This window comes from Cherax quadricarinatus, chromosome 28 (genome assembly GCF_038502225.1).
Source record: "Cherax quadricarinatus isolate ZL_2023a chromosome 28, ASM3850222v1, whole genome shotgun sequence".
Taxonomy (NCBI): Eukaryota; Metazoa; Arthropoda; class Malacostraca; order Decapoda; family Parastacidae; genus Cherax; species Cherax quadricarinatus.
The window spans coordinates 13,895,670-13,922,720 of NC_091319.1; the positions used below are offsets into that span (position 1 = coordinate 13,895,670).

Consider the following 27,051-nt stretch of genomic DNA (forward strand, 5'->3'; position numbering starts at 1 on the left):
GGAAAGGTTGAGGGAAATCGGACTGACGACACTGGAGGACAGAAGGGTCAGGGGAGACATGATAACGACATACAAGATACTGCGGGGAATAGACAAGGTGGACAGAGATAGGATGTTCCAGAGAGGGGACACAGAAACAAGGGGTCACAACTGGAAGCTGAAGACTCAGACGAGTCACAGGAACGTTAGGAAATATTTCTTCAGTCATAGAGTCGTCAGGAAGTGGAATAGCCTAGCAAGTGAAGTAGTGGAGGCAGGAACCATACATAGTTTTAAGAAGAGGTATGACAAAGCTCAGGAAGCAGAGAGGGAGAGGACCTAGTAACGATCAGTGAAGAGGCGGGGCCAGGAGCTGAGTCTCGACCCCTGCAACCACAATTAGGTGAGTACAATTAGGTGAGCACACACACACACACACACATACATTTTATATTCATGAAATTCGCTAAAATCATCAGTGTGGTACAATGCTGTGCGACAGAGTGCAACAAGCTTCAGAAAAAAAATCTTTAAAAAGAAAATTGATAAATAACCCTTCAAAGAGGGTAGAGGATACCTTAATGCTGGCGAAAGGCTCTTGATCCAAGGAACTGGAGCTGTATTCACCCTCGAATCAAACCTGATTCACATTCCCCAAGCGCAATATGACCCTTAACGAATTTAACGCTTTCTAATAATTATAATATTACCAGGGCTGTATGACCCTTGTGCATTTAGCGCTTAGTTGTCATTATAAGAATAAGAATAAAAATATATTTATTGTGGGAGTTGACTGTGAGGTGTGGTCCTCACCCTTTAATTGCCTTCCTTTGATGTATTACTTTCATAGTTCCTTGACAATGTGAGTAGTCACGAAAGCGCTTGGAATTTCACTACTCTTTCACAGTGGTTGTTTTGCATATATATATATATATATATATATATATATATATATATATATCTATATATATATATATATATATATATATATATATATATATTAAGTACCACCTCTAGAACTGTTATAGGGACCCTCATCCTCAGAGAAAAGAATAAACTTGCTTCAGGGAAAATTCAAGGTTCTCCCTGAAGCTGTTTGAGAATTTTCTCCTACCACCCCCTATATTTTATATATATTTTATTTAAAGACAAAATACATTGACAAAACATTCACAAAAATACGATAGAAAGTAAAACAACATAGGTAACTCAGAGCTACATCTCGAATACTTCGTCCAGCTCCCCGGCGGTGGGCCGCGTGCCCAGAATGCTGCAGGCATTTCCTCTCTGGATCGCAACACTGAGTCTCTGAAAGAGGAAGCTGGTCGCCCTGTGGTCCTTGGTTTCTATGATGAGCTTTTCACCCAGCTCTATTAGGAACTTTAGAGCACACTTGCCCCATGCTCCTAGGGTCTCCGACCCTATTGGAATGAAGTTATAGCAAGCGGGAAGGTCTTCATATTTGCGGATCTTCTGGGTCTCCCTGTGGCTGGCAGCTCCACCCCCTTCCACTACGGAGTATGGCAAGTAAGTGTCTGCCAACGTGGCGGCACATGTGTAGTCCCAGGCAATCTGCTTTCCATCCTTCCAAGGTAGCATAGTGGCTCCATCAGGACGCTTTTGGCTTCCGTCAGACCTCTGCACTTGGGATTCCCATTGAGCTGGGCAACGGGCTGTGGCGAGGCTTCTCTTTATGTCATTGACCTCCTCATGCCTGGCATACTTCCCTTCTGTGTGACACACGAGACTATGAAGTCCGAATTGATCAGCTGTCGCCCTGCCGCAAATACACCTATGTTCGGTGAGGATGGGGGCGGCTAGGCGAAGAGCAACACCAATCCGAATGGCCTGTGGGTCTAGTCGAGTGCCCAAGGAGGAATTGGGAACAGCTAACAGGAAATCTCCTGAGTGTGGTGCCTTCACTGCCAGGAGACGAGCTTTGTCCTTTCCTGAGGCATTGGAGAGCATTGTGTTGGCGATTTTTTCCATGATCGGTTTGTCCCAGTGGGACTGTTTGTGTTCTTTGGGAGGAGCTGGTCTACTGGAGGAATCTGTAAGGGTGTTCCACCGAATCGCTGCTTCAGTAAACCTGGGGTCTTGAGCTCCTTCCGCGTCTCTCAAGCGTTCGGGAACAATCTTCTTGACTAATGCACTGGAAGCCAAACACGAAGACAGAAAAGCAGGTAAAGCAACATGCGTTGCTTTGCGCACCCCTATACCTCCCAGTCGTACTGGGAGGGTTGCCTGATCCCATTGCTGATCCTCTAGTGACAGGTTCAGTGCCTTCTTAAGGGTTGACCTCAGGTGTGCGTCATATTCGTCGAGTGTTGGGTTGTCAAAAAGGGTGCACACCTCAGGAAGTAAGTGAGTCTTGGAATAGTAAGGCACCTTGTGAGGAGATACAGAGCATCATGGGCATCAAGATTGCTTATTCTCTCCTCCATTTAAATATATATATATATCACCTGGGGAGAATTGGAAGCATTCAAGTTTGATCCATGGGGAGGATAAATCTAGTTCCTAGGATTCTAGGATTAAGAGCCCCTCACCGGTATCAGGAAACTTTTCTTGAGGTATTGTTTGATTTAAAAAAAAAAATACGCCACAAATTGGTCTGGAAGTGACGCGGAACAGACAGTTTGTTCGTCTTGATAAATATAAGTCTAAATGAAAGCATTAATAAGGTTAAAACTTTGCAGTGGCTGTTATGCCGTGCCCAGCATACACTAGAAATGCTACCGGCACTCCAGAACCTGTTGACCGAGTACTCTTGTTCCAAGGACTTGGAGTTACTTTCCCTTTCCATCGGGCCTGATTACCTCTCATTCCTCAAAGCTCTTGATCCAAGAAATTAGACCTCCCTTTCCTTGGATCGATCTTGATTTCCTCGCATTCTCCACCCCCCTTCCCCAATGCCCACTATTACTCCTACGGGTTTAGTGATCTCTTTTAAATTAATCCTAATAATCAGTCGTTGTATGACCCCTATGGGTTTGCTGCTTTTCACTGAAAATAATTAGTAATAATATTAGTTATAATTATTGTATATTAGTAAAATAATTAAATTTTATATCGCGCCCGGGCATGATTTAAAGAGCACACACGTTAAACTTTCCATATGTAAATATTTCCACTGTGTATTTTTTTTTATTCGCCACTGTGTATTATTATTATTATTAAAGATTCGCCGGTATTCTCCCGGCCCGGACTTTTTCCAAGTGGTGGCCCGGCCTTGGCTCCCTCTCTAGGGAGTGTCTGAGAGCTAAGTCTCCCATGGGAGGAGACACAAGTACCGCCTCATCTTTGGGACTAACTGTCCCCAGGCCTAGCCACAAGCTAGGCCTCTCTGGTCTGCCATCCCCGCCCCAAGGGGGCTAATGGGAATGACAGTCTTATGAGCTAAAGGCTCGGACTCAGGCACCTACCCTACCCTAGAAGGGCTGGGCATGGTATCGATGCCACTGTGTATTTTTTATTTTTTTTTTTATTCGCCGGTATTCTCCCGGCCCGGGTCTTTTCCAAGTAGTGGTGACCCGGCCTTGGCTCCCTATCTGGGGAGTGTCTCGAGACTTAAGTCTCCCATGGGAGGAGGTACAGTACCTCCTCATCTTTGGGACCAAGTGTCCCCAGGCCTAGCCACATTCCCCGCCCTCACGGGGCTCGTAGGGAGAAGCTAGGCCTCTTGTCTGCCATCTACCCCGCCTCAAAGGGGCTCGTGGGGATGGCAGTCTTATGAGCTGCAGATGGTAGCAAGCTCAGGCCTCTTACCACTGTGTAATAATGATTATGAATTAATAATTATAATAGTAATATAAATATCAAGTTAACATAAAAATATATAACTAAACTTTACAGATTATTATATATGTAAATTATAATATAACACAGGATACAGGTGCAAATATATATTTTTTTCCTAACATTAATTAAGCGAGACGAAGGTTATACCGAATTATTTCCAGGCTAGAATGTGTATTGATACAAATTACTAATTTAACTATAAGCATACATTACAAGTGGAAATAGTATGGTATTACTGAGAACTTATGCATTCTTACATGTTTCTTACTCACATGTACACTATAGATATAAGAAAATTTCCTAGAGTAATTCTTGAGGAGGGAAGGAAGGGGCAGGTTAGCAGCTGTCAACGTCTCCAGCCTCAGTTACTAGCACGACCTGCAGTTTGTCATAGAAAATTGCACATTACGGAACACCCACGACTTTCCTGCTTGAAAATTTGTAACTCTGCCTTCCGTTTACAGCTTTCATTAATGTGCAAATATTAATTCAGCGGTATAAACGTGGAACGTGTTTAAAAAAACAAAAAAATAAATAATTTAATCGTTTAATCCTAACAATAAGTCTATGTAAATGGTGTAACGCCAACGAGCATAAAGACAGACACAAATACAGACACAAGTTGCTAAACAAGTTTATGTTTGTAATAATGTTGGTAGAATTACCGACAATATGTAAAGTAAAAGGGCACAAGTGCAACTAATGTGAAATTTTATTGTGGCCTCAGCAAAATGTCACATTAGTTGCACTTGTGTCTTTTTATTTTACAACCTTATGTTTGTGTGAAACTTTATTTCAATAAACACTTCTTCTGCAGCTCGTATTTTTGTCTTCACTGTGAGTCTACCTTAGCCACGGAAACATTTATATTAAACTTTCGCATTTGTTCCTCCTAGTGTTTCTACCTGTCAAATATTATATACATGTAACTCGAAAAAGTCCTTCGGGATACTTAACTTATTTTGCATAGAGAAATGCAATGACTGAGTGGAAAAATAAAAGATATACTGCATATCATCTGTAGTGGAATTAGCCTTTCTACTGGAAAAATAATTCAAATTTCAAGCATCCTGGTTTTTGACAATGTTACAGAAAAAATCGAGAATTCAAGTGGATGTCATAGAGGATAATAGGCTAAGTACAACACACCACTGCAGATTGTGAGATTTCACATAGTTATGAATAGGAACATGTTGAACCCTTCAAGAGGAAGAAGGGAATGGATGGTGGCGAAGAGTTCTTGATTCAAGAAATCAAACTAATCTACCCTTCCTCAGAAGCTGCATAATACCTACGGTTTCAGAGCTTCAGCGTAAATATAATGATCTACTGTATGGCAGCCAATTTTACAATACAAGCTCTAAGCAAATGATTCCTCGGCTATCTGGTTATATGAAGGAGGAGGAGAGTTGTTCCTCTGTACACTCTGGTTGGCTGAACCAGGTGCAGATGGTTGTGTGGCTTGTGATCTGATGACTGTGTGTTGGTCACTGCCGTATGTACCTTCTTCCCAGCGTGGCAGATACAGCACAAATGGCGTCTCCGGTTTTTGCTGTCAAAATATATTTTAAAATCAATATCGGGATTGTGTGTAAAAAATACAGACATGAAATATACAAAAAACGCTTGTTACGTAAAAACTAAATACATATTTACATGTATTTCAATGAAAATCATTTTTTGAATATAGAAAAAATTGTGCTAAAAGAAATTCATATGAGCAACAGGCTCATACGTTCAGTGAGTAAATTAGATTCTCAATTCATAACACATGGGCACGAACCAGTGGTTGAGTTACCGCTGTGTAAACACAGCTCATTTTCTCATTGTTGTTGCAACGAATAATTTGCAAATATTTTATAAACTACACCTGGGGAGGCCAGCTTTAATGCTGGCACCAGGCTTCAAGTTAATATTCGAAATCGCTTTTCGGAGGATACTTTTTGAGACCATTTAAAGGGCACGTAAGTTCCCCCATCTTCTAATAATATGTTCATTTTAAACAAACCATACCACGGGTAGGGATAGAACCCGCGATTTTTCCACTATAATCTACCTTGTCCATAATCTGAGCTGTGCTGAGACCTCTGCAACACAGTTGTCCTCAAAGATTTGTCAAGTTATACCATGAATTAAAGAAAGATCCTGGACTTCACCTTACGAAACAAAGTAAACGAGTTAATAATTATGGACAAGGTAGATTACAGTGGAAAAATGAATATATTATTAGAAGACGGGGGAATTTATATGCCTTTTAAACACACTAGTAAAGTAAGATCAATCTCCAGGTGCTGTATGGCTCCTACGGATTTAGCGCTTCCCCCTGAATGTAATAATGACAATATTGAGGTTACAACATTGTCATCGACTTAAGTTACGGTGGCGACGGATATGTCATGGGTGGCAACATGACAAAGTCCATATAGACGACAGGAAGCCAATGGCTATTGAAGTACTAGCCAAGGACAAAGCTATGTCCATGCAGTCACCCTTCCAATTACTGGCTAGACCCAACAGTAATTAATGATGTGCGTAGGGAGAAGCAAGCTATGGCTATTAATTCATCGAGACGTGAATAGTAGCGGTGACGTAGACGTAACGTAGGTGGCAGCACCTACCTTGGGAGGACAGGCAGCACGGGCAGAGAGGGCAGCTCCTAGGAGAGAGACGATAGCACCTGTGAGACAGGGAAGAGATTCTACCAGAGCCACCACTTCCACGACGTACAGTCGCACCACTGTGGGATAAAGTGTCACTGATGAATAAGTGTAGTACAACATCATGTACAGTCGCACCACTGGGATGAAGCACTTTTGATAAACAAGTACAGTACTCAGCTGCCACGTACCGCCTCACGACTGTGATGAACAAGTACACTACACCAAGAACATCCGCACCTTGTGGGGGTAAAGACCAGTGATATTAAATACACTACACCGCCTTGTACAGCCGCTCCACAGACGGTAAAATACCCTACACATTGTATTTTCACCACCTGCAGAAGCGCTACTAATGAATAAATACATACCTGCAAGCCATGTACGGTAGGACCAATGCTTACCTTCAACAACAGAACTAAAATACATACGTATATTACGATAAAAACAGAAATACATACGTATATTATTATAGAGTTATAATATATTGATTCAAGTTCCAGCTCATTGGGAACCGCCGCTTAATCATTATTTTTTGTATAATAATCAAAATAATAATAATAATAAGCTATTAATCAACTGGAGTGATGCCTTCCTATCTGAATTGGTTCGATTGTTCTGTATTTAGATTTCAATTCAGTACTTAGTTTTCCTCTATTAATATGTGGTTAGAAAGTGGTTAGGTAGCTTGTCCGGCTCTTAGAGGACGGAGGATGGAGCCTCCACCACTCCTTGCGCTGAATAACCCAAACGGGCTTAGCTCTTCCCTATAATTAATATAATATCCACTGCTTGTTTTTCTAGTGCATACAAGTGGGACTCACCTGAGGAGTGATCTGGCCTGTGGAAAGTGGAGATGCAGGCCAGTGTGAGGTGGTTGGAGCAGAGATAGCCAGCTGCGGCCAGACATACCACACACACTACACCAGACACCCATGCGTGGCCCACCACTCTGAAGAGAATATATGGGAAAGATATTCAGGGGTGAAATTGTGCAGACACTGTCACCTTAGTTTAGAGCTTTAGGCGACGGTTAGCATCTCCCACATCCAAGAGACTTAGGTGTCCATAAGTCTTTTAATATGATGGCGTACAAAAATTTTCGAATTAATGTGTGGTTGTACTGGTCCACTTGTGGCGCACAAAATAATTTTGTGCATACAGGCTAAATGAACCAAATGGGTTTAGCGCGTTTTTCAGTAGTTATAATAATAATAATAATAATAATAATAATAATAATAATAATAATAATATCAATAATATAAATAATATAATAACCCTAGGGACCCACAAACTGAGAAAAACCAAGAATATTGTCCTAACTAAACCTAATGAAACACCACTACATCCCACTGACACAGCTAACAAGATAAACGACTTCTTCTCAACCATAGGATCTAATCTCGCCAGTAAAATCCCACATACCAATGCCCATGCTGGGGACTACCTAGATGGGAGTTTCCCTAATTCCTTCTATCTTGCACCAACTGAGCCCACGGAAGTCACTGAGATTATAAAGTCACTTAAAAATAACTCGGGGAATCTGTCTCATGTCCCACCATTACTGTACAAGCGAGCGGCCCATGTCCTTTCGCATGCTATTTCATTACTTTTTAACAAGTCACTAGAGACTAGCACCTTCCCGAAACTACTCAAGATGGCAAGGGTTACACCAATACATAAAGGTGGTGACCCTACAGACTTAAACAACTATAGGCCAATATCTAACTTACCATTGCTATCCAAAATCTTTGAGAAACTCGTGCACAGGAGACTGTATTCATTTATAACGGCTCAAAACATACTCAACCCCTGCCAATTTGGATTCAGGAAAAATAAAAGCACTAATGATGCAATCATAAAAATGCTAGATCTGCTTTACACAGCATTGGAAAATAAGGAATATCCACTAGGAACTTTTATTGACCTAAGAAAAGCTTTTGACACAGTAGACCACGACATCCTACTCCACAAACTTGATCATTACGGTATAAGAGGCCATGCGCTTGCTTATTTCAAATCTTACATTACTAATAGGTATCAGTACGTCACCATTAAAGACACAGCATCAGCAACACGGCCACTTGATACTGGAATTCCGCAGGGAAGTGTCCTTGGTCCCCTGCTCTTCCTCATATACATCAATGACCTTCCAAACGTATCCCAACACCTGAAACCCATTCTCTTTGCTGATGACACGACTTATGTCATCTCTCACCCTAATCTTGCCACCCTCAACACCATTGTGAATGAGGAGCTGATTAAAATATCGACTTGGTAAGAATAATCACTAAATCCTATCCCTGGCAACACACCCCCCCACTCTTCATAGACCTAAACTTACTCCCAGTTCAGTACATCCACACTTACTACTGTGCAATCTACATCTACAGGGCCTTAAACTCTAATATCAACCTTGACCTAAAACGCTTTCTTGATAGTTGTGACAGAACCCACAGGCATAACACCAGACACAAACATCTCTACGACATTCCCCGTGTCCGACTAAACCTTTACAAAAATTCAATGTATGTCAAAGGCCCTAAAATCTGGAATACCCTACCTGAGAACTCTAGAACTGCAGACACATTCATCACCTTCAAAACTACCATTAGAAAACATCTTATCTCCCTGATACACCCCGTCAACTAACTACACGAATACCACCTGGTGGTTCACACTTTCACTCACTCATTTGACCATAAAGAGAAATATTAATCTCAATCTTACAATAATGAATCCTGTGATACTCTAATACTGAAACTATGTACTGTGCCAAAACAAAAGCATTCACATTGCTAAACTCACAAACTAGTATTTAGTCACTTAGCCATAATACCAACTTACCTCATAATTTGTAATATTTTACAATTAAGAATAAAACTAAGTCTGCCCGAAATGCCTAGCCATGCTAAGCGTTCTAGTGGTACACTCTGTAATCACAATTTTACTACATGTAAACCACACAATAACCAAATTTCTGTAAACTCAGCATTGTAATCCTTATAGAGAATAAACTTTGAATTTGAATTTGAATTTGAATGACTGGTTAAACTGTGGCAAGATTGAGAAAATAAATGAACATGTTTCTTAAAGATATATGACTGAGAAATGCAAATGCTCTTCGTTAGCTTGGAGCGAAAGTTAGAATGTTAGTGACGTCAACCAGCAGCGAAATTTTCAACTGCACCACTGACGAATTCTCAATATAGACGGGTTTAACATTCACTGTAATATAATAATTCTCAGTGTAGAGAACATTTACATCGTTGCAGCACTTGTCTCTTGTAACTTATGAGAGGGTCCTTGATGCCACTGAGGGGTTTGTGATCCAAGGAACTCAACGTATCTTTCCCTTGGATCGACCCCCTTAAAGGAGGTTCCTTGACCGCGGTGAGGGGGGGGCTCTTCATCCAAGTGTAGTAAACAGTTGTTAGCAACTCCCACCCCTACAAGGGGGGGATATTCCTTGATACTGCTGAAAGGCTCTTGATCCAAGTAATCTGAGTTACCCTCTTTGATCAATACTAATTACTTTACATGAGGGTACATATCTGTATATACACTGAATTTACTTTATTTTCTATTATTTTAGGGGTTAAAGTATTCTTGGTATTAATGTACAGTTAATTTGCGCAGTTGAAATGTTTTTAAACCTAAGAAACTAAGATGTCTTTATAAGGCTTGTTAGTGCAGTAGTCATTTAAGAGTGTGGGAATGAAAAATATTACTCTAAACAACGCGTTGTGAGGAAAATGCCAGTTACAGATTGCGTGGCCAAGGTGTGGTCTGGTGCAGTACATGTAGGTAGTTACAGGGGGTGAGAGAGGTACTGTCAGCTACTGAAAGTCCCAGGACAGGTGGCTGAGCACACTTGCATGATGTGTACTCCGGTGCAATACAAGTGAGTGGTGGTGTTACTTACAGGGCTTGAGAAAAGTTAGTGTTGGCTGCTCGAAGTCCCAGGATGGCCTGCACCAGCACCAGGATGCCCACCCACACGCCTGCCATTATTACCACCGGCCGACACAGACAGGCCGCTACCACCAGCTGGAGTAGCGAGTAATATGAAGTCTTGAAGGTGAGGAAAATATTTAGGACTAGGTAGATTGTGTAAATGTTACAGAAGTGTTTTGATTGTCAAGCCACAGAGCATATTTGTTGATCTGGTGACCAATGTAATGTGTACCTGGGGTCTGCACACACACTAATGTGTATCAGGGATCTGTACACACACTGTACCAGGGATCTGTACACACACTGTACCAGGGATCTGTACACACACTGTACCAGGGATCTGTACACACACTGTGTACCAGGGGTATGTACACACTGTAATGTGTACCAGGGGTCTGTACACACACTGTAATGTGTACCAGGGGTCTGTACACACACACTGTAATGTGTACCAGGGGTGGGCACACACATACGCTTTTATTGTATAACCAGAAGTTGGCACACCTATACACTTGTGTAACAAGAGTAGGCACACTTGTGTAGCCAGGAGTGGGCACCCCTCGTCCACTTGTGTTGCCAGGAGTAGGCATCCCTCATCCACTTGTGTTGCCAGGAGTAGGCATCCCTCATCCACTTGTGTAGCCAGGAGTGGGCACCCCTTGTCCACTTGTGTAGCCAGGAGTGGGCACCCCTTGTCCACTTGTGTAGCCAGGAGTGGGCACCCCTTGTCCACTTGTGTAGCCAGGAGTGGGCACCCCTCGTCCACTTGTGTAGCCAGGAGTGGGCACCCCTCGTCCACTTGTGTAGCCAGGAGTGGGCGCCCCTCATTCACTTGTGTAGCCAAGGGTGGACACAACATACACTGTGCTTTGTACCAGGGTTGGGCACAACATACACTGTGCTTTGTACCATGGTTGGGCACAACATACACTGTGCTTTGCACCTGGGGTGGGTACAACATACACTGTGCTTTGTACCAGGGGTGGGCACAACATACACTGTGCTTTGTGCCAGGGGTGGACACAACATACACTGTTTTGTACCAGGGGTGGGCACAACATACACTGTGCTTTGCACCTGGGGTAGGTACAACATACACTGTGCTTTGTACCAGGGGTGGGCACAACATACACTGTGCTTTGTGCCAGGGGTGGACACAACATACACTGTGCTTTGTACCAGGGGTGGGCACAACATACACTGTGCTTTGTACCAGGGGTGGGCACAACATACACTGTGTTTTGTACCAGGGGTGGGCACAACATACACTGTGCTTTGTACCAGGGGTGGGCACAACATACACTGTGCTTTGTACCTGGGGTGGGCACAACATACACTGTACTTTGTACCTTGGGTGGGCACAACATACACTGTGCTTTGTACCAGGGGTGGGCACAACATACACTGTGCTTTGTACCAGGGGTGGGCACAACATACACTGTACTTTGTACCTTGGGTGGGCACAGTCATACACTAGTATTGTATATCAAGGGGTGCGTACACACAGACTGTGGGCAGCCTTGATACTGATGGAGTCCTGATCCAAAAACTGGCGCTAGCCTACCTTTCCCAGGATAAAACTTGATTACTTCCCATTCCTCAGGAATCATATGACCCTTACGGGTTTATCACTTCTCCATGAATATAATTATAACCAGAGAGGGTTATATATCGTCTTACCTGACACAGGAAGATGATAGCTGAAACTGCCAGGTTCACCCGTGCCAGCTGTCGAACTGTCTTGACTGGGTACTCTGCCTCCTTTTCTTTGCCCCTCTTGCCCACCAGCCGCAGTGCCCGAACCTCCTGACATCCTCCTCCGCTAATGGTGGAGGCAGCAAAACCAGCACGTGTGGAGGATGAAGGGTTAGAGCAGGGAGGTGAAAGGCGTGGAGCAGGTGTAGGAGGGATGCCTCCATGTTGACTGCTGCAACCTGCTTCCTCTTCTAGGGGAGTAACCATGATAATAGCGTCAGCTAGATGATGAATATTAAAATGGTATACAATACCTACAGGTTGGTAGGTAAGACACATGGACAAGTTAGGCAACTTTATTCCGAAACTTTTCGCCTACACAGTAGGCTTCTTCAGTCGAGTGCAAAAGTAGGCAGGAGCATTAGACTAGATGTGAAGATGATATAATGAGTTCATCACCCTTGAAGTCGGAGATTTGAGGTTGTCAGTCCTTCAGCCTGGAGAAGAGTTCTGTTCCAGAACTGCTTCCGACTATGGAACAGAACTCTTCTCCAGGCTCAGGGACTGACAACCTCAAATCTCCGACTTCAAGGGTGATGGACTGATTACACCGTCTTCACATCTCTACTGCTCCTGCCTACTTTGGTGCTCGACTGAAAAAGCCTACTGTGTAGGCGAAACGTTTCGGAATAAAGTTGCCTAACTGTTGCCCATGTGTCTTACCTACCAGCTAGATGATGGTGTGATTGTACATCTAGGTTTGTTGCTTAGCTGCTAGTATTGTGTGCTAAAAATACCAATAATGTCAGATTGTGGTTTGATGTTGTACCTTCGACGTGTTTCGAGATTGTTCCCACTCCCACAGAGTCAAGTTTATCTGGCACTTGCCTAAACAGGCAGTCATTTGCTGCAGGCAGCCCGCTGGCCCACATACCATTAGTTCAAATGAAAACAGTAATCCATCACAGTCTGATTGTTTTTGCAATTCAGTTGAAAGAAAGTATGAATACGTATTTATTTGAAAGTGAAATAGCACTGCGGGAGCCGGAAATAGAGTATAGTTGAATGTGAATCTCTCTTTGTAAAAATTGTGCTACAGCAAAGTATTATATTTTGTTTTACTGTTATAAGTGGCGTGGTAGGTGCTCAAAACGCAGTTTACTAAACAATTCTTTACATTTTCGTCTGGAAACGTGATGTACAGTCTTCAGTGGAATTCGGTGACCCAAATAGAATACTTAAAATTCCTTGAATTAAGCCTGAATGTTTTCCTAACCCCCACCTCACAGGGGCTATGTAATCCCTACGGGTTTAGCGCTCCTATGATATTAAAAATAATGTCCCAACTCCTTCAGAGAGAAATAAGTGCGATGGTGTTAGTTAAGGGCTGTGTGTCCAAGGAAAGGCAACTGCCATCAATTTCATCGACTCCAACGCTTCTTTCACATTTCTCAGATGATGAATGACCCTTGTGAATTTATCGCTTCCCAACGAATAGCATGATATGCCATAACTGCTGCACAAATGTAAGGCTCTAAGAATAGAAAAGAAAATAACTATGCCATTCATAATATACATAAATGTACAGGTGGGTACAAACAGGAAGCGCGCGTGTGTCTGGCGCTCACCAGACGGAGCAACAAGCCTCCACCAAGCAGTGCGCTGAATGACTCACAGGGGTTTAGCGCTTAACATGAATAAAGCCAATATCATAAGACACAATGTAGATCCTGGTCAAAATTAATCTGAAAAGGATTAAAAAAAATTTCAGTAGAAGTTTAACTAAAGCCAAGACAATAGTGTGTAGCTGTTCACAATTATCCTCATAGAATTCTTAGTGTCTCATCAAGAAGTATAAATAATGGAAGTCCTAAGGAAATACGTGAACTTTATATATGTTTGGTAAGGTCTCGTTCACATTACACTTCTCACTTCTTCTTTACTAATTACATACAGAACTGACATAAATGCGCTGTAAAAATATACAAGTATCAGAAATCTTTCGTACGAATATAGACTGAAGGCATCGAATCTGCACTCTTGAAAGACTTTAAACTGAAGGAGATATGACTGAAGGTTGCAGATAGAAAGAAGGAATAAATAAGGAGAATATAAATAACACAACAACGTGCTGAGCATATCTAACCAAGACATTGGTGAGGGGCTCTTGATTTAGGGAATTGGATCTGTGCTCCAGTTCCCCGAATTCAGCCTGAATTCCTTCCGCATCCACCGTATAATTCTACGGGTTTAGCGCTTCCCCTTGATAATAATAATAATAATCTAACCAAGACAGGACTCGCATCAATGAATTCCAGTTGGAGAGATCTTGATTTAGAAAGGATATACGAAGCACCCTTTTTTTGGTAATAGTTGTGGATGAATGGAACAAACTTTGCGAGAACTTTGTATATCTTTAAATAAAGGTTGGACAGGTATACGAGTGGGTGTAAATTGGTCCTGCCTAGCATGGACCAAAAGCGCATACTGGTTCCATTGATCTTATAGTCTTATTTGTGATTTGTTAAGTAACCTTCTTTATTAAGTGCTTAAGCATGCCAGTGTAAGGGTATAAATATTTTATTGACTAAATAACTCCCCTCAAGGAAGGTTCCTTGATGCTGGTGAGGGGCTCTTGATCTAGGGAATTGGATCTGTGCTCCAGTTCCCTGAATTAAACCTGAATACCTTCCACATCCCCCCACAGATGCTGTATAATCATACAGGTTTAGCGCTTTCCCCTTTTTATTATTAAATAACTGATAATTTTTTATATAAAATATAAGATAATGGCAAACTATTATATTTATAAAACGAATCAATAATATACGTATTTTATAAATCTGACTTAGGAAAAAATTGCATATGAACATTAATTCGTTCTGGCATAGCTGACCTCTGGCATATTTTCATAATATAAACGGTAATTCCATGGTCACATATACGTTATCATTGTTGGTCATTGTGTGTATGGGTGTGGTGGCCCATCCGGAGGAGAGAGTGGGTCGCCTGGCTGGTCTCCCGCCTCACAGATATAGGAACACGTTCAGCATTGCAAAGTAGCCAGGGATATATACAAAGACACGCGTACGTCTGTATTAAGAGTATATACAGCGATAGGTGTGAATATATGTAGATAGTTTGTTTTAATCTCTATTTAAGTTATTTCAGTGGGTTCTTACCTCGAACGTGTCATCTGATTAAGACCTGTATCAAAAGTCAGGGCGGTTCTCTGACGAATAAACCGCCACCACAACCACTCCTAATTCATCCATATATATATATATATATATATATATATATATATATATATATATATATATATATATATATATATATATATATATATATAGCGAGATGGACCAGTAAGCCAGTGGAAGGTCTCTGTAACATGATCAATAATTTCTATTAGCGGGTCTTCATATGACTAAGACTTGTACCAGAAAACACTTCTCTTTCCTGACGTATAAAATGCCACCACCTAGGCCACTCGTGTATGTATCTGGAATCATCTTCGAACTCTATGCAGTAATCCATTGGTTTTTAAATGGACAGCAACAGTTTGGTTAACCAGACAAGCCTGGCCCAGGGCCGGCCTGCGGGAATAGGAAAACTCTCGAAACCCATCAACGGGTAATTAACCACTTAATGACAGAACCGGAATATTATGCATATACCGACAGGATGCAGTAGATGATCTTAGTCAAAGTGATTACTAAGAAAAAAATCAAGAGTTCTGGTTATCAGAAATTTAAAACCAAGATAACAGTGCATAAGCGTCTCAATAAAGTTAATAGAATACTTGGCTTCATACCAACAAGAATAATAGAAGTCCTAATATTATATCTCAACTTTGTATGTTTATATTATGTTGCACAGTTCTGGCCTCCATGTTACAGTGCGCTGGAAAAATATATAGAGAAGGATGCCGAAGTTAATTCTTTGTATCAGAAACCTTTTCTACGAAGTCTGGGCTGAAGGTATTGAATATGCACTCTCTGTAAAGACGTATATTAGAGAACTTGGGAAAACATGATTCAAGTGTTCAAATGGAAAACAGGAAGGAATAAAGGGGATATAAATAGCGTGTTGAAAATATCTAAGACAGGACTCTCAGCAATGGATTCAGGTTCGACAAATTTAGATTTAGAAAGGATATAGTGAAGTTCTAGTTTGTCAATAAATGAGTCGAATAACGTTCTAGGCAACTTCTTTGAGGAGAGAACTTTGGGCAAAACTATTGATGCCATGCCCATGATGACACTCTTCAGGTCACTTGTTCTATCTAGGCTGGAATATTGCTGCACACTAACAGCACCTTTCAAGGCAGGTGAAATTGCTGACCCAGAAAATGTACAGAGAACCTTCACGGCGCGCATAACGGAGATAAAACACCTCAATTACTGGGAGCGCTTGAGGTTCCTGAACCTGTATTCCCTGGAACGCAGGCGGGAGAGATACATGATTATATACACCTGGAAAATCCTAGAGGGACTAGTACCGAACTTGCACACGAAAATCACTCACTACGAAAGCAAAAGACTTGGCAGACGATGCAACATCCCCCCAATGAAAAGCAGGGGTGTCACTAGCACGTTAAGAGACCATACAATAAGTGTCAGGGGCCCGAGACTGTTCAACTGCCTCCCAGCATACATAAGGGGGATTACCAACAGACCCCTGGCAGTCTTCAAGCTGGCACTGGACAAGCACCTAAAGTCGGTTCCTGACCAGCCGGGCTGTGGCTCGTACGTTGGTTTGCATGCAGCCCTGGTTGATCAGGTTCTGATCCACCAGGAGGCCTGGTCACAGACCGGGCCGCGGGGGCGTTGACCCCCGGAACTCTCTCCAGGTAAACTCCAGGTAACTTTAGATATAAGTGTGATAAGTACATGAGTGGGTGTGAGTTGAACCTACCTACATGAGCTAATAGGCCTACTGCGATGTTCATTCTTGTGTTTTATGTTCTTATGACACTTGGATACAGAAGTTAACTTAAGTATATCTGTGTAAACCAGAGTAGCTTAGGTATACCTGTGAACCAGGCTTAACCTAGGTAAACATCGGTAAACCATGGTTTACCGATGATTGGCTCATTTGTCATTGGTTGATCAACGAATTAGCGCTCAGTTCTCCCTGGATCAAACCTCGTTACTTACCATTCCCCTCCCATTGTAACAACCTCTACGGGTTTAGTACTTCCCCACAAATATGATAATAAATAGAGGTAGAGACCCCTCTGGTAGACTATATGCTAAATATATACACCTATGATAGCCTCAACATTTCCCCTTCCTATAAACTGCATTCATTGTTATTCTGCACACGTTACCAGCACCGTCCCATTTTTAAAGGTTTGCAGTTATTGAGGTTTTGCATGTAACGTCACGGGTTACTGACTCTAATTTTGTTGGCCATGTTGGACGTGAAGCCGCAGTAACATCACTTACACATACTTCACATGAACATAACATTCCATCTTTCTAAGCCTCTGTGATGGTTATTTCTTATTGTGCTCTAGATGTAACAGTCGGCAAGATGATAAATTCAAGTCTAACATTCTACAAATTCCCAGTGGATTTTGAAAGGCGAAAATGAAGGATTTTTGCTGCGAAGCGGAAAGACTAGGAGAAGCAGGAATTCCATTAAAGGTGCCTTGATGCTGGTGCAAAGTTCTTGATCCAAGAATTTGGAGCTATCCCTTACATTTTTCATAGCAAACCTTATTGCCTTCCATTCCCCAGTCACTGCATGACCTCCATGCGTCATACAGTGGCAGGGAAATGGAAATTTAATTAATGATATTAGAATACAGTGGTCTGTGTAGCTAATATTTAACGGTGGATACTTGACTTCACAGATGCTTGAAGTTATAAATAATTATTGGGATTAGAGTAAACTCTGAGTATATAAACTGATATATATACCCGTCTATGTGTACATTCACTGTTGCTCGTTGTGTACACACATCAAAGGTGATATACTCATCAGAATATATACAAATTGTATCAGCTATTAGTTAAACAGCTCTAAGAGCATGTGATTTTAAATCAACATTAACACACTTTGTAAATGTCTTTTGTAAATTAACATTCATTGAGAAGAGACAAAATTTAATTATACCTATAAAAAAAGATAATCGCCCCGGGGCTCGGTTGGCAACGCTCTAGCCTCACACTGAGTGTCCGTTGTTCAGTCCCGGAACGGGTGGAAACGTTGCCATGTTTCCTTACACCTGCTGTCCCTGTCCACCTAGCAATAAGTAGGTACAGGGTGTTAATAGACTGTCGTGGGCCGCATCCTGGAGGACAAGACTGAAGGACCCCAATGAAAATAAGACATTCAGTCCTCGATGACGTCAGCACTGACTTTCTTGGGTTATCCTGAGTAACTATCCCTCCGGGTTAAAAAATCTGAACACATATTACTTTATCTTAACCTTCAGTAACTTAAAGCTGCTTGAGCACAAATACTGATGTGTTATAACACGTTTATTTACTACAACCGTGATGACGAGGCGTGCTGCTGTCCACGACACTAAGATACCTGCCACAGACGCTGGCTTCTTACCCAGCCCCAGAGTACTGGTGTGCTTGAAGGCTTTTGTAGGTTTGTACACAATTTCCAGCGTAAGGAGAGATAGTGTTCACCATATATAGCATAAGTTTATCACATATGCTTACTAATACAAAACCCATCGATCAAAAGCCCTTTACTATCGTCAAGGCCATGCATCCCCCCTCCCTCCCATCTTGAAGGGCACTGTATCTAATAGATTCCTCCGGAAATTACCTTGATCATGTCATTTAATACTAATGGGAAAATATATGTATAATATACTGAAAGATGGGTATTTTTTCATCATTTACTGGAAGATAAAAACACCCAGTGAGAGGTTTATGTGCATACATGCTGAGAGATTTCTGTAATCCCTACTTTGGGATTAATTATCCTTGACTGGTGGATTACAGGTTCCATGCAGCATTGATGTCCATCATGTGATTTCATAGGCTAGTAAACCAACAAATCCATCACTTAGTTAAGAATGTATCTTTGCATGTAAATGAAGAGCATGTCTACATGGACCATAATTCATCATTACTAATTTGAGTATAATACATAACTCTTGATTACCAAGGGAAAATCCACTACACTAGGTGGTGGTGGGAGGATAGTGCTACACAGTTGTATAATAACCCTCATAACACGGTGAAGGTGGGAAGATAGTGCTACAGTGGCATAATGACCCACATAACAGGGAGTGTATTGAGCTTCCCTTTGTGTCTTGGTGGGGGAATGCACTGCTGGTGGACAATGCTGAATGACAACACTTTTATCTTTCTTCATTAGACTTATTAATCCACGTACATTTTTTTTATTTTGTAATTATTGTCAGTTATATTGCTGTGCCTTCACACGGTCTTGTGTTGATAAACTATGCATCGATAAACTCATGATTTATACCATTACGTGAACAGTCTCTCTCTCTATCTCTCTCTCGCTCTCTCTCTCTCTCTCTCTCTCTCTCTCTCTCTCTCTCTCTCTCTCTCTCTCTCTCTCTCTCTCTCTCTCTCTCTCTCTCTCTCTCTCTCTCTCTCTCTCTCTCTCTCTCTCTCTCTCTCTCTCTCTCTCTCAATGCTGGAGAGGATGTGAAAGCCTACAAGTAGCCTTGAGACCCACCACTATTTTGGGGGCTGGATAACAAGGCTGCCTCACTGGCAAGTTTTCGTTCTTCAGAATCGTCGGAGAACCTGTAAAAAGTTTGATATGACTTATGAGTTTTGTTGCATCCAACAGCACACAACAAGCAATAACCATCGTAGAGGCTAAGAAAAATAAGCGAAATCCCGTGTGTACGTGCTTATCAGTGCTGTTACACTTCAGTATGGCCGACAAAATAAGTCAGTAACATTCTAGGTTACATGCGAAATATAGATCACAACTGTGTTGCGCACTTACAAGTGGGTATACATTTGTGTTGAGGACATGGCAGTGGATATATATGCGAGTATATACTGTGTGTAGTTTACATGAAATGGGTGCATACTTTTTATGTTGTGGGTGGGCAATGGGCGTGTGTGTCCAGTGTTATTTGTGTGGTTATTTATAAGGCTCCTCTGTATGACTACATATCTAATCGTGAGTGCGTGTGCTCACGAAAGCTTACTGCCTGTAAATATAATAAGAAACTACTGAAATTTATTTTAAACACACGTAAATGCGTATGCAAAACTTTAAATCTCATAACTATCACCAAAACTTCAAATCAAAATACCTTTAGTCGTCATATCAAGAGGTTCAATGTGTACCAGTGAGGATGTGTGTACTGCCCAGCTGGCTGCTTCTGCTGTTTGTTACAGGGCAATACCTGAAAAATACAACTCACTGTGACGTGGCTAAAACGAATCACAAAATATATTCATACTGTTAAAATAAAATTAAGACAACGTTTCGGGCCATTCTGGACCATTGTCGAAACACAAATGAACGAGAAAAGCAAAGATGACTAGATAACAAGTAGGAAAGGGGGAGGGGAGATGGAAGTGGTATTAGTATCAGCATCAGTACAGCATAGTAATAGTATTAGGGCAACGGCACCTGGTTATAAGAAGACATATATATATATATATATATATATATATATATATATATATATATATATATATATATATATATATAGGTAGTAGGTAGTAGGTTGGTAGACAGCAACCACCCAGGGAAGTACTACCGTCCTGCCAGATGACTGTGAAACAAAAACCTGTAACTGTTTTGCATGATGGTAGGATTGCTGGTTTCTTTTTCTGTCTCATAAACACGCTAAGATAACAGGGATATCTTGCTACTCCTACTTACACTTTGGTCACACTTCACAGACACGCACATGCATATATATATATACATACATCTAGGTTTTTCTCCTTTTTCTAAATAGCTCTTGTTCTTTTTTATTTCTTCTATTGTCCATGGGGAAGTGGAAAAGAATCTTTCCTCCGTAAGCCATGCGTGTCGTATGAGGCGACTAAAATGCCGGGAGCAATGGGCTAGTAACCCCTTCTCCTGTATACAATTACTAAAAAAGAGAAGAAGAAAAACTTTATAAAACTGGGTTGCTTAAATGTGCGTGGATGTAGTGCGGATGACAAGAAACAGATGATTGCTGATGTTATGAATGAAAAGAAGTTGGATGTCCTGGCCCTAAGCGAAACAAAGCTGAAGGGGGTAGGAGAGTTTCAGTGGGGGGAAATAAATGGGATTAAATCTGGAGTATCTGAGAGAGTTAGAGCAAAGGAAGGGGTAGCAGTAATGTTAAATGATCAGTTATGGAAGGAGAAAAGAGAATATGAATGTGTAAATTCAAGAATTATGTGGATTAAAGTAAAGGTTGGATGCGAGAAGTGGGTCATAATAAGCGTGTATGCACCTGGAGAAGAGAGGAATGCAGAGGAGAGAGAGAGATTTTGGGAGATGTTAAGTGAATGTATAGGAGCCTTTGAACCAAGTGAGAGAGTAATTGTGGTAGGGGACTTGAATGCTAAAGTAGGAGAAACTTTTAGAGAGGGTGTGGTAGGTAAGTTTGGGGTGCCAGGTGTAAATGATAATGGGAGCCCTTTGATTGAACTTTGTATAGAAAGGGGTTTAGTTATAGGTAATACATATTTTAAGAAAAAGAGGATAAATAAGTATACACGATATGATGTAGGGCGAAATGACAGTAGTTTGTTGGATTATGTATTGGTAGATAAAAGACTGTTGAGTAGACTTCAGGATGTACATGTTTATAGAGGGGCCACAGATATATCAGATCACTTTCTAGTTGTAGCTACACTGAGAGTAAAAGGTAGATGGGATACAAGGAGAATAGAAGCATCAGGGAAGAGAGAGGTGAAGGTTTATAAACTAAAAGAGGAGGCAGTTAGGGTAAGATATAAACAGCTATTGGAGGATAGATGGGCTAATGAGAGCATAGGCAATGGGGTCGAAGAGGTATGGGGTAGGTTTAAAAATGTAGTGTTAGAGTGTTCAGCAGAAGTTTGTGGTTACAGGAAAGTGGGTGCAGGAGGGAAGAGGAGCGATTGGTGGAATGATGATGTAAAGAGAGTAGTAAGGGAGAAAAAGTTAGCATATGAGAAGTTTTTACAAAGTAGAAGTGATGCAAGGAGGGAAGAGTATATGGAGAAAAAGAGAGAAGTTAAGAGAGTGGTGAAGCAATGTAAAAAGAGAGCAAATGAGAGAGTGGGTGAGATGTTATCAACAAATTTTGTTGAAAATAAGAAAAAGTTTTGGAGTGAGATTAACAAGTTAAGAAAGCCTAGAGAACAAATGGATTTGTCAGTTAAAAATAGGAGAGGAGAGTTATTAAATGGAGAGGTAGAGGTATTGGGAAGATGGAAGGAATATTTTGAGGAATTGTTAAATGTTGATGAAGATAGGGAAGCTGTGATTTCGTGTATAGGGCAAGGAGGAATAACATCTTGTAGGAGTGAGGAAGAGCCAGTTGTGAGTGTGGGGGAAGTTCGTGAGGCAGTAGGTAAAATGAAAGGGGGTAAGGCAGCCGGGATTGATGGGATAAAGATAGAAATGTTAAAAGCAGGTGGGGATATAGTTTTGGAGTGGTTGGTGCAATTATTTAATAAATGTATGGAAGAGGGTAAGGTACCTAGGGATTGGCAGAGAGCATGCATAGTTCCTTTGTATAAAGGCAAAGGGGATAAAAGAGAGTGCAAAAATTATAGGGGGATAAGTCTGTTGAGTGTACCTGGTAAAGTGTATGGTAGAGTTATAATTGAAAGAATTAAGAGTAAGACGGAGAATAGGATAGCAGATGAACAAGGAGGCTTTAGGAAAGGTAGGGGGTGTGTGGACCAGGTGTTTACAGTGAAACATATAAGTGAACAGTATTTAGATAAGGCTAAAGAGGTCTTTGTGGCATTTATGGATTTGGAAAAGGCGTATGACAGGGTGGATAGGGGGGCAATGTGGCAGATGTTGCAAGTGTATGGTGTAGGAGGTAGGTTACTGAAAGCAGTGAAGAGTTTTTACGAGGATAGTGAGGCTCAAGTTAGAGTATGTAGGAAAGAGGGAAATTTTTTCCCAGTAAAAGTAGGCCTTAGACAAGGATGTGTGATGTCACCGTGGTTGTTTAATATATTTATAGATGGGGTTGTAAGAGAAGTAAATGCGAGGGTCTTGGCAAGAGGCGTGGAGTTAAAAGATAAAGAATCACACACAAAGTGGGAGTTGTCACAGCTGCTCTTTGCCGATGACACTGTGCTCTTGGGAGATTCTGAAGAGAAGTTGCAGAGATTGGTGGATGAATTTGGTAGGGTGTGCAAAAGAAGAAAATTAAAGGTGAATACAGGAAAGAGTAAGGTTATGAGGATAACAAAAAGATTAGGTGATGAAAGATTGAATATCAGATTGGAGGGAGAGAGTATGGAGGAGGTGAACGTATTCAGATATTTGGGAGTGGACGTGTCAGCGGATGGGTCTATGAAAGATGAGGTGAATCATAGAATTGATGAGGGAAAAAGAGTGAGTGGTGCACTTAGGAGTCTGTGGAGACAAAGAACTTTGTCCTTGGAGGCAAAGAGGGGAATGTATGAGAGTATAGTTTTACCAACGCTCTTATATGGGTGTGAAGCGTGGGTGATGAATGTTGCAGCGAGGAGAAGGCTGGAGGCAGTGGAGATGTCATGTCTGAGGGCAATGTGTGCTGTGAATATAATGCAGAGAATTCGTAGTTTGGAAGTTAGGAGGAGGTGCGGGATTACCAAAACTGTTGTCCAGAGGGCTGAGGAAGGGTTGTTGAGGTGGTTCGGACATGTAGAGAGAATGGAGCGAAACAGAATGACTTCAAGAGTGTATCAGTCTGTAGTGGAAGGAAGGCGGGGTAGGGGTCGGCCTAGGAAGGGTTGGAGGGAGGGGGTAAAGGAGGTTTTGTGTGCGAGGGGCTTGGACTTCCAGCAGGCATGCGTGAGCGTGTTTGATAGGAGTGAATGGAGACAAATGGTTTTTAATACTTGACGTGCTGTTGGAGTGTGAGCAAAGTAACATTTATGAAGGGATTCAGGGAAACCGGCAGGCCGGACTTGAGTCCTGGAGATGGGAAGTACAGTGCCTGCACTCTGAAGGAGGGGTGTTAATGTTGCAGTTTAAAAACTGTAGTGTAAAGCACCCTTCTGGCAAGACAGTGATGGAGTGAATGATGGTGAAAGTTTTTCTTTTTCGGGCCACCCTGCCTTGGTGGGAATCGGCCGGTGTGATAATAAAAAAAAAAAAAAAATATATATATATATATATATATATATATATATATATATATATATATATGCGCCTTGGTGCCCCAATTCACACAGGATATACGTGTATTTGCGGCGAAGCGCAAGCAGACCAATACGGTCTACATGGTCTTAACTGTTCCAAAACCAAGGGCTGGCATGCAAGACACAATGAGGTCAACGACATCATTAAGAGAACCCTTGCTACAGCTGGATGCCCAGCCGAGAGGGAGCCCCGATCACTAGCAGCCAACAATACCCACAACCCAGCAAACCGCCAGGACAGGATCACCATCTATCCTTGGAAGAATGGCAAGCTCTTAGCATGGGACTATACCTTTGTGTCCACACTGGCTGACACCTATATCCATCACAGTGTGGGGCGACAGGGAGGAGCTGCTGACTACAGAGAGGAGTGCAAGATCAGCAAGTACAGGAACATAAGTCAACAGTATCAATTTGTCCCAGTGGGATCAGAGACCATGGGATCATGGGGAAAAAATGGCACACGTTTCCTTTAAGAATTGGGTTCCAGACTCATCGACACCACCAAGGGCCCAAGGGCAGCCACTTGCATGTTCCAGCGCCTCGGCGTAGCCATCCAGAGGGGAAATGCTTGCTGCATACTTGGCTCGCGTCCAGCCTCAGAGGAGCTGGAGGAAATTCATGATCTTTGATACATTGTGCTATTGTATTCATGTTTATGTTTTTTTCTGTAAATATATTCGGTTTATTAATAAATGTTCTTATATATATATATATACAAGGAATTCGCCAGAGCATGCGAAATATACACAAACACTGATCTCTGGCTGAAGGAGACTCGAACCTGCGAACCTTAGGACAAGGCACGCAGTGCTTTACCAATCTACCCACACTGGACAATACCTTGGCGTGTAGCATGCGCTACACGTTTGATCCAAGGCAGCCAGCTTTCAGGGAGAAGGCTTACAGCTTTTCATCTCATCCCCTGCATGCATCAGCCTTACTAGAGATTTGAACAATGCAAGGAATTCGCGAGAGCATGCGAGAGATCAGTGTTTGTGTATATTTCGCATGCTCTCGCGAATTCCTTGCATTGTTCAAATCTCTAGTAAGGCTGATGCATGCAGGGGATGAGATGAAAAGCTGTAAGCCTTCTCCCTGAAAGCTGGCTGCCTTGGATCAAGCGTGTAGCGCTTGCTACACGCCAAGGTATTGTCCAGTGTGGGTAGATTGGTAAAGCACTGCGTACCTTGTCCTAAGGTTCGTAGGTTCGAGTCTCCTTCAGCCAGAGATCAGTGTTTGTGTATATTTCGCATACTCTCGCGAATTCCTTGCATTGTTCAAATCTCTAGTAAGGCTGATGCATGCAGGGGATGAGATGAAAAGCTGTAAGCCTTCTCCCTGAAAGCTGGCTGCCTTGGATCAAACGTGTAGCGCATGCTACACGCCAAGGTATTGTCCAGTGTGGGTAGATTGGTAAAGCACTGCGTACTTTGTCCTAAGGTTCGTAGGTTCGAGTCTCCGTCAGCCAGAGATCAGTGTTTGTGTATATTTCGCATGCTCTCGCGAATTCCTTGCATTGTTCAAATCTCTAGTAAGGCTGATGCATGCAGGGGATGAGATGAAAAGCTGTAAGCCTTCTCCCTGAAAGCTGGCTGCATTGGATCAAACGTGTAGCGCATGCTACACGCCCAGGTATTGTCCAGTGTGGGTAGATTGGTAAAGCACTGCGTACCTTGTCCTTAGGCTCGTAGGTTCGAGTCTCCTTCAGCCAGAGATCAGTGTTTATATATATATATATATATATATATATATATATATATATATATATATATATATATATATATATATATAATATTATTATTATTATATCGTGTGTGTGTGTGTGTGTGTGTGTGTGTGTGTGTCGGTAACAGTGTAGTCTCCATTATGCTGACATGTCACCCTAGATATCCAAAACTACAGATATCTCACCCTGGATACCCCACATACTGCCGATATCTCACCCTTCATACCCCATACACTGCCGGTATCTCTAGATGTCCCACACACTGCCGATAACTTACCCTAGATACCACACACACTGCTTATATCTGTTGCCAGAGAGAGCACACCGTGAACTGAGGTACACACATCGCAGCTCTCATGATAGGTGTTGGCCGGAATTACATGACAGTTTCCTTGTATGCCTGATGTGTTTTTCCTGCCAGTGTATGTGTGTGTGTGTGTGTGTGCGTGCATGCATGCGTGTGCTCACCTTTCATGTGGTTAGCACTTCCTTTTCGCGGGTTGCTATTAGGTTCACTCTCTCCTGACTTCGAGAACCTTATCGTACCTTTTCTTACAACTATGTATGGATTCTACCTCCACTCCACTGCCTGACTACACTAAGACTGATGAAATACATCCTAACATCTCTGTGACTCTTCTTTGTTTTCAGCTTCCAGCTGTGTCCTCGTGTTCTGTTTTCCGTCTCAAACTGTTCCTGTCCACCCTATCAATTCCCCCTCGGTATTTTGTACGTTATTATCGTATCACCCCTAGTATTTCCTCTAGTATCATCAGATTACGTTTCCTTTAAATTTTCCTCATAGGACATACCCCTTAGCTCCAGGACTAGTTTAATTGCAGACCTTTGCTCTTTTTCCTGATATGCTTGACCAGGCGTAAGATTCTGTACTAGTGCTTCATACTCCAAT

The 27,051-nt window shown here is 41.9% G+C and overlaps 1 protein-coding gene across 1 annotated transcript; it reads right to left on the bottom strand.

Moving 5' to 3' along the window:
* Window positions 1–4,311: 4,311 nt before the first annotated feature.
* Window positions 4,312–26,498, bottom strand: LOC128693292 (uncharacterized). Its single transcript, XM_053782896.2, has 7 exons — window positions 26,419–26,498; window positions 20,365–20,457; window positions 12,075–12,340; window positions 10,363–10,487; window positions 7,262–7,389; window positions 6,399–6,517; window positions 4,312–5,332 (listed from the first exon to the last, which is right to left on the bottom strand). Exons 2-7 carry the CDS (start codon window positions 20,375–20,377, stop codon window positions 5,141–5,143), a joined length of 843 nt encoding a protein of 280 aa, XP_053638871.1. The 5' UTR covers window positions 20,378–20,457; window positions 26,419–26,498; the 3' UTR covers window positions 4,312–5,140.
* Between the last annotated feature and the right edge of the window lie 553 nt (window positions 26,499–27,051).

What these genes read in the sequence shown, in the direction of transcription:
- LOC128693292 (XM_053782896.2), bottom strand. An exon ending in CAGGCCAGATCACTCCTCAG is followed by an intron (nt 6,518 to 7,261) that starts GTGAGTCCCACT and finishes TTTATCCCACAG; the next exon opens with TGGTGCGACTGTACGTCGTG. An exon ending in GTGCTGCCTGTCCTCCCAAG is followed by an intron (nt 5,333 to 6,398) that starts GTAGGTGCTGCC and finishes ATATTTTGACAG; the next exon opens with CAAAAACCGGAGACGCCATT.